The sequence below is a fragment of the Wolffia australiana genome, chromosome 19 (assembly GCF_029677425.1).
Source record: "Wolffia australiana isolate 7733 chromosome 19, ASM2967742v1".
NCBI classification, from domain to species: domain Eukaryota; kingdom Viridiplantae; phylum Streptophyta; class Magnoliopsida; order Alismatales; family Araceae; genus Wolffia; species Wolffia australiana.
Genome location: NC_135853.1, coordinates 4,424,948 through 4,433,598, shown reverse-complemented (window position 1 = coordinate 4,433,598; position 8,651 = coordinate 4,424,948). Strand labels below are relative to the sequence as shown.

General features: G+C 42.1%; 1 protein-coding gene across 3 annotated transcripts; it reads right to left on the bottom strand.

Moving 5' to 3' along the window:
* Positions 1-343: 343 nt before the first annotated feature.
* LOC144715682 (CDPK-related kinase 1-like) lies at positions 344-8,226 on the bottom strand. 3 transcript variants are annotated; one of them, XM_078590646.1, is made up of 12 exons: positions 7,213-8,226; positions 6,278-6,408; positions 6,163-6,204; positions 5,964-6,072; positions 5,812-5,890; positions 4,963-5,259; positions 4,785-4,897; positions 4,047-4,154; positions 2,712-2,774; positions 2,478-2,645; positions 2,111-2,242; positions 344-575 (listed from the first exon to the last, which is right to left on the bottom strand). In XM_078590646.1, the coding sequence occupies exons 1-12, from the start codon at positions 7,687-7,689 to the stop codon at positions 558-560; spliced, it is 1,737 nt and encodes a 578-aa protein (XP_078446772.1). In that variant the 5' UTR covers positions 7,690-8,226; the 3' UTR covers positions 344-557. The 3 variants fall into 3 exon arrangements, with proteins under 3 accessions (XP_078446772.1, XP_078446773.1, XP_078446774.1); XM_078590647.1 differs by lacking the exon at positions 344-575 and adding an exon at positions 1,374-1,397; XM_078590648.1 differs by lacking the exon at positions 344-575 and adding an exon at positions 1,821-2,046 and having other exon boundaries at positions 7,213-8,225.
* Positions 8,227-8,651: the final 425 nt, after the last annotated feature.

The following is an 8,651-nucleotide window of genomic DNA, read 5'->3' as shown; positions in this document are numbered from 1 at the left end:
GTTGACTACAGTCATCATCAATAAAAATTCATCGGCTATGGCAATTGTATTCTTCATTGACATTCTCATCACGTTGACGATCGCCACTGCCATCATTGATGAGCATCGTCATCCACAACAGTTTGTCTTTGTCAATGACAGTATTCATCCTTGTCAACTAAGTTTCTCTACCCTCATTGTGAAAATAGTCACCACAGTAGTCATCTAGAAAAGTTTATCATCAATGATAGTTGACATCCTTACATGGCATCGATTGTTGTTGTCCTCATCAATGACACAATGTCCTCATCTATAATGTTTCTCACAACATCATCCACATTGTAATAAAATACAGTTACATCCATAAAAATTTAATCATCAATGACATTTCTCATCCTCATTAACAACACTTCAATTGGCATCATCATAAACTAGTAGCCATCAACGTCGCCGACAAAAAATATCATCTTTGTCAATCATCATTCGTTGCGACATTCGCCATCCTCTGACATTCATCATCCTCTTCAACGGGGAATGTTGTCAACAATAGTCTTATTTGTCTTCAACAATATGCGTGGTCATTGTCGATAACCATTCTGTTGATGTTGTTAGCTTCCATCAATCTCCATTCTCCATTGTCGTCATTGTAAGATAAAATAATTGTAGATATATAAGTTTGAAGTTTTCAATGTATTATATATTTTAGAACACTACTATTAGTCCATCATCCGTCATCCGTCATCCTCATTTTTTATTTTTACCCACTTGTCATCTGTCAGTCATTTCTGTATCCAACAACCCCATCACTAGAGATTTAAGAAAGTTTAAACCGCATCCCAAACTTGGAAATTTCACTCATTCAAGTAGCAAACTTGTTTTCTTTTAATCTGCTGTTGTCAGTTAAAATTCAGTTTTCACTTCATAACTTTCTACAGATTGAAGAAAAATACAAACCATCTCCCAAATAGGATAAAAGATCATTTATTTGTCCCTGCTCTTAACTTCTCTCTCTCATACCCTTCTAATTTCAATTATGTGACATACTAATCTGGTTACCTACCAAAAATTCTTAAATAAATGCATCTCAGCAACTACTGTACCCTTTAAAACTCATTAATTGACAGCTACTCGCAGATATCTATCTCTCTCTCTCCCCTGCCAAACTTATTAAATTCATGCATTAAAAACAACTCTTAATAGATTAGCCTATCTTTCTCTCTCCATCTCACCAAATTTCTGAACGGCTGCTATTAATAGCTTAATCTGACTCTCTTCCCCTCCCATAACCTCTAAAGTTCATGCATTCTCTCATCACATTTTTCGTCCCGGGACGGATGTGGACAAAAAACTGTCGAATTCACATCCGACGGTTGAGATCTCGCCACGTGGCCTCGCTATGACAATTTGCATCAAGGTCCCTGTATTTTTTTCGCAAGTTCAAACTGACGCTGCTCAGAATTAATTGTACTTATGTCTATTTGCATTCTCTCTACTCCATATTTCCCTTAAAACTTAGAAAAATTTACATTAATATATTAAATATATAAAAGGGGTTTTTCGTCTCGGACGAATTTCGGGATGAAAATCTGTCCCGGGAGGACTGGACGGGACGAAAAACCGTCCCGGTATGATTGGACGGGACGGTTTTTTTATCGTTGGACGATAAACCGTCCCGTCCTTCGTCCCTGAACTTACTCTGGATGTCGAACGGCACGAAATTCGTCCCGTCCCATCCATCGTCCACGTCTGGGACAATCCGGAACTATATCCATAACTTCTCCTGACAGTCATCTCTCTCTATATATATCTATCTATCTCTCTCTAAAATATTGGAAGAAAGATTACATCACCATCCTCTCTAAGATGTCATGATAATTCAAGTGACATGCACATCAATGTATGGCTGCCCCAGTTAATATCCTGTACAGCCCTTCTGAACATCTCTCTCTCTCTACATCATCAGCTTAAAAATGGAAGGCCAGGAAGGGAAGCTTCTATCCCCCCATCTTTCTACCTCTATTTCTCTCTCCATTCCTTGCTTCTCCCCTCCACCCAGAGATTCTATGACTGATCGCGTCATTTCAGAAAACAGAAAAGATTCCAAACCTAGAGAGAGAAAGAGGGATCAAACCTTGGGCATCGTCCGGGACGAGGGCCCGTGCAGGAGCTTGACGAAGCCGACGAAGCTGAGCTTCCCGTCTGCATGCCGGATCCAGTCCTGGAGAACAACGTGCATCGGCACAGAGGGACTGAGCCCCAGCTCCTGAAACATGTTTTAAATTTTAATTGTTTCCTAAGATTATTTAAATTCATAATTCAACTAGTTATACAATTTTAGTTTTTTTTTTAATAGAAAATTTCTACATCTCCATTGATAAATTAATAAGATTCGCCCTAGACCACTGAATCAGTTGGTACAAATTCATGTAAGTTTAGAGTGTCAAGATTAATAATATTAATTAAATAAATAAAATTTTGGGCGACGGCAAGAGATTTACCGAGGCGAGTTCTTCGATCATAATGGGCCTGTTTCCGTCCTTGTCGAATATTTCATACGCCGAGCTGGTGAGCTGCTCCCAGTTGTCATCGGCTTCGAGCTGGTAAACGCTGACCGCCGCCGCCACAAACTCCTGAAAGTCCAGTTTCCTGTACTGGAGAGAGCTGACCTGGCCCAGTTCATGACTCCAGGTCAAATGGATATCCGTTTAAGATAAGTCAATTGGTCAACTCACCGTGTTGACAAAGTCAACGACCCTGGAGTCTTTGACCGCCTCTGTAGCATGCTTTAGTAGGACCTGCCAAACTTAACCTTTTCAGAGGCTGCTTGGCATAGAGAAAGATCGAGAGAGATGGAGAAAGAGGAGGGAGAGAGCATTTGTGAAAGAGAGAGAGAGAGAGAGCATGTTTGAAAGAGAGAGATAGCATGTATGAGAGAGAGCATGTGTGAAAGAGAGAGAGAGAGAGAGAGGAGAGAGAGAGAGAGAGAGAGAGAGAGAGAGAGAGGCAGAGAGAAGAGAGGCCATGCGTGTGAAAGAAAGAGAGTGGTAGCGAGAAGAGAGCATGAATGAAAGAGAGAGAGAGCATGTGTGAAAGAGAGAGAGAGAGAGAGAGAGAGAGAGAGAGAGGGGTAGAGAGAAGAGCGAGCATGAGTGAAGGAAAGAGAGAGAAGAGAGAGCATGAGTGAAGGAGAGAGAGAGAGAGATAGAGAGCATGTGTGAAAGAGAGAGAGAGAGAGAGAGAGAGAGAGAGAGAGCAGATGTGAAGAAAGAGAGAGAGGGGTAGAGAGAAGAGCGAGCATGAGTGAAGGAGAGAGAGAGAGAGAGAAGAGATAGCATGAGTGAAGGAGAGAGAGAGAGAGAGATAGAGATAGAGAGCATGTGTGAAAGAGAGAGAGAGGGTAGAGAGAAGAGCGAGCATGAGTGAAGGAGAGAGAGAGAGAGAGAAGAGATAGCATGAGTGAAGGAGAGAGAGAGAGAGAGAGAGAGATAGAGAGCATGTGTGAAAGAGAGAGAAAGAGATAGAGAGCATGTGTGAAAGAGAGAGAAAGAGATAGAGAGCGTGTGAAAGAGAGAGAGAGATAGAGATAGAGAGCATGTGTGAAAGAGAGAGAGAGCATGGGTGAAAGAGAGATAGAGATAGAGAGCATGTGTGAAAGAGAAAGAGAGAGAGAGCATGGGTGAAAGAGAGAGAGAGATAGAGAGCATGTGTGAAAGAGAGAGAGAGCATGGGTGAAAGAGAGAGAGAGATAGAGAGCATGTGTGAAAGAGAGACAGAGAGATAGAGATAGAGAGCATGTGTGAAAGTGAGAGAGAGAGATAGAGATAGAGAGCATGTGTGAAGAGAGAGAGACAGAGAGAGAGAGAGAGCATGGGTGAAAGAGAGAGACAGAGAGAGAGAGAGAGCATGGGTGAAAGAGAGAGACAGAGAGAGATAGAGAGCATGGGTAAAACAGAGAGAGAGCATGTGCGAAAGAGAGAGCATTTGTGAAAGAGAGAGAGAGGGAGAGAGAGAGCATGTGTGAGGGTGATAGAGAGAGAGAGAGAGAGACGAAGCAAGATGCCACAGACCGTTTTCAAATTCTGAAGGCCAATGTAGCCGCTCTTATTGGGACCCAAGATGGAAAACTGTTCTTGCAAGTAGAAGAGCTGGTTCACGGTCAATGACCGGGCGAGGGCCTGGTGTCGTAAAAGTCAAATCACAAATTTTAAGATTTTTAATATTTTCAATGACCATAGAAACTTGATCAATGCTCATGACAAGAAGTGATGATGGAAAACTTGAAAATGGGTTTGAGTAAACGTTTCTAACCACTGGAAATTCGTTGGATGGAATAAAAAACTCGATAAAAATTTGCAAATTCATGACAAAATAATAATTCCATAGAACAGAGCTTATTCTGAAAGATAAAGTCTAGCTACAAACCAAAGACGCTTAAACACAAAACTTGTCAAAATAATAACCCAATATAATCCCTCAATACAATAATTTAATCCAAACAATCTAGATTTCAAGTTTCTAAGTTCAGACCAAGTGGATTACACCAGAACTTATTCAAATTTGAACATTTCTCTGAATTAAAGAAAAGACCATTAATACATAAATTTTGCGCCACAAAGCTGGCATACGGGAAACAGCCAAGAAACTATATTACCAACCCATCGTATAAACTGAATCCAATCCGATAAAATGATCCACTTTTTTTTTCATGAAAGATTGAAGAGAGATTCTAACCACTGACCAGAGTACCTATCAAGATTTGAAAGCTAATCAACACTACATTAAGGGCACACGATAGAAAGACATACCGTCAACGCTGATTTTCGCAAAGAGGATGAACAAATGTATGTTTTGATGAGCCTGCAGATGACCATATCCATCGGAACAACGACATCTGGATGATCTCGAATCCAGGGATGGCCTGAAGGTGACAGAATTAAAATTTAAATTTTTTTTTTTGGAATAAAGATATTTAATCGCACTCACATTGTGCCTGAGCAGCAGTCATTCTCTTTCGGTAATCTTTGTTCAGCAGCCTCTTAACGAAGTCCTTCGCCTCTGGAGACAATGTCGGCCACGGCGGCTCCTCAAAGTTTGGTTCAGCTTTAAGAACGGCGCGGAATATTCCAGATTCTGTTCTTGCCCAAAAAGGGCGACTCCCACAAAGCAGGATATAAGCGATCACGCCAATGCTCCACATATCTGCTTCAGTCCCATAAGATCTACGAAGAACCTCTGGTGCTACGTAATATGCACTTCCAACTATGTCGTTGAGCCTTTCATCTGCATTCCAGAGTGACTAATAAGAACTAGAGGCCCACAATAGTATGACCCAGATCAGATAAAAATTTGATTGATCAGATTGCCCTGGTCGTGATCTGATCTTTTCAATCCAATCCATCGAATATCTGGATCACAATTGATCAGTCCAATTAGAATAGGCCACCTAGTCCAATCAAGCCCCGCCACGTGGCAGATTTGATTAATCTCTCTCTCCCTCCCAGCCAATGCTGCGGTGTTGTTTTTCTGATGGAGGGAGCAGGCTGCAGCACGGGACTTTTCCCACGGGATCCGCCTGTGCTGCCATTTATTAAAAAAATTTAAATTATTCATGATCATTTTGTATCATCATCTGATACAAAATTTCATCCAGTAACATTCTGCTACGTCGTTATAAGATTGATCCTTCAAAATTTACAGTTGATTGATCATCATCACATCTGCCGGTTGACCCGATTGATCTGATAAAAAAATCTATCCGACCCTAATTAGAACTGATGTCTAATCATTACTACGTTTAAAAAAAAGACCAAACGCATGAGTTTCCTCACTAACCAGGCTTCACAAAGTCTGACAGACCAAAGTCGATCACCTTCAATGGAGCCGTCTCATCTTTCGAGGTGAAGAGAAAATTCTACAGAAAACACTAACCCATATTGTAAAAGATCCAATTTATACCAAAAAAAAAAATCATTTAAATTTAGTACCTCCGGCTTAAGATCTCTGTGTACCACTCCCTGTAGATGGCAGTAGGCAACAACGTTAAGAATTTGGACAAGTACAGCTTTCGCATCTTCTTCAGTGTATTTTCCTCCCCTAAAAATGATAAAACAATCCAACCCCATCAATTTGTGAAAATCACCGTTTAATTTTCAGAAACTGACAAAAAATATGTTAAAAATGTACCTAGCTAAAATCCTGTCGAGGAGTTCGCCACCTCTGCATAACCTGCAAATCAGAGATTTTTCAGGTGAGCAAGTCTGCTCAATCATGAATGTCGGTTCATGGTTTTTCTCCTTACTCCATGACTATGTAGACGTTTTCGTCATCTTCAAAGGCATCGTAGAACTGGACCAGGTTCTTGTGTCCAGACAGAGTTCTCAGTATTCGCACTTCTCTTCTAACATCTTCAATGGCGATCGCCGTTGTCATCTATCAGTAAATTTCAAGGCTATCAGTCGTTATCTCAACCAAGAAGAAAATCGAAAGGGAGACTTCCAGTCCGAAGAATAAATAAAGAGTAGAAATTGTGGTCCGAAGATGAGTAAAAGATGAGAAATTTCGGCGTGAAGAATAACTGTGGAAGGAAATATCGGTTCGAAGAACAGATTAAGAGGAGAAATTTTGGTCCGAAGAACTGTTATAGAGAAGAAATTTAGCGCTGAAGAATAGTTAATGGGGCGAAAAAACAATTAAACAAGAGAAATTTCGGTTTGAAGAACAGAGAGGAGAAATTTAGGTCTGAAGAGCAGTTAAAGAGGAGAAATTCAGGTCCAAAGGACAGTTATACAGGAGAGATTTCGAATTGAAGAACAATTATGGACGAGAAGTGTCGGTCGGAAGAACGGTTAAAGAGGAGACATTGAAGACAAAAGCATAATTATTGAGAATTTTTTGTCTGAATAACAGTTAGAGAGCGAAAGAACAGTAAAAGAGGAGAAATTTCGGCCTGGACAACAGTTAAAGAGGATAAATTTTGGCCTGAAGAACAGTTCAAGAGGAGAAAATGGGGGCCAAAAAACAGTTATAGAGGAGAAATCAAGGTTTGAAGAACAATTAACGAAGAGAAATCATGGTATGAAGAACAATTAAAGAGGAGACATTGATTGAGGTCTGAAGAACAGTCGAAGAAGAGAATTTATTTCAGACAGTAATCTTCCGATGATCTCTGCGACAGTCGCGAAACCCTAAATTTTCAGCCAGAAGAAGCAGGCAGACTGCAGAGATCTATCTAACCTTAGATTTGGTGATGACCTTGACGGCCACCTCCTGCCCCTTCAAATCCCCTCTGATCGCCTTCGCGCTGCTGGTGTAACCAAAGTGCCCCCGGCCAACCTCCTCTCCGATCTCATACCTCGATCGAAACTGCCTGGAGAATCCGAAGCTCTTATCCAATCCGATTCCGTTCGCCTCAGATCCCTCGGAGATCGAAGCCGCGTTAGGCTTCACCGATCCGTGCCTTCGAGCGAGAAACGCCTTGATGTGCTTCGCCGGAGACGGCGGCGGGAACGGTCCTTTGAAGATCTTCCGCAATGGCGTCCCGACGTGGCCTGGCGAGCTTTTGTAGGAGCTCGGGAGAGGGCTCGGGCTGTAGAACGGCGATTTCGGCGGCTTCGGCGTTCCACTGGACGGAATCGACACCGAAACCGAGACCTCAGCGTCTTCTTCTTCTCGGACGGCGCTCTCAACTGGTTTTCCATGGCAGATTCCCATGGAATTCGATCTCCGCGGAGGAAAAAGATCAGCAGCAAGGGATCAAATCGAAGAACACGAGGAAACTTGCACCGGTGAATTCGACGGCAGATCGAAGGTGATCCTCGGCGGAAAACTTCAGATCGGGACTAGGAACCGCCATTCCCGATCGGGAAGGGGACAATCGGAGATCAATCGCCGCCCAATCGACCGATCGAGACGAAATCCGGACGATTCCTGCGAGAAGATTGCTGAGAAAAATTCAAAAAATGGAAATCTACGCCCAATTGAAGCCTGGCTTTGTTCGTTTACTCCGTTACGAGATGGCGGAGCGACGAAGGAAGAGAGAGAGAGTTAGAGAGAGGGAGAGAGAGAGAGTTTATATAGAGAGAGAGAGTCAGGGATTTTGGGGAAGAGGGAGAAAGAAGAGAGAGAAATACAGTTCTGAAGAGAGAAAAAGACGTAATCCGTTAGGATTTAGAGAGAGGAGAGAGAGAGAGAAAGTAGAGAGAGAGAGAAAGAGAGAGTGGGTTGTTTAGACTTTAGATGTGGGCAGTGGAGTGAGAATCAAGGATGTAGAGCGAGAGAAGAGAAAGAAAGTGGAGAGAGAAAGGGAGAGCTAAGTGTCGAGACAATCAAAGATTTAGAGAGAGAGAGATGAGAGAAAGAAAGTAGAGAGAGAAAGGGAGAGCTATGTATAGAGACAATCAAAGATTTAGAGAGAGGGAGGGGAAAGAGAGTAGAGAGAGAAAGGGAGAGCTATGTATAGAGACAAGCAAAGATTTAGAGAGAGGGGGGGAAACAAATTAGAGAAAGGGGAGGCATATAGAGGGAGAGAATTATGGATTTTGAGAGAGGGGAGAAAGAAAGTAGAGAGAGAAAGGGGAGGCATGTAGAAAGAGAACTAGGGATTTAGAGAGAGAGGGGAGGAAGAAATTAGAAAGAGAAACAGGGAGGCAGATAGAGAGAGAATTAGGGATTTA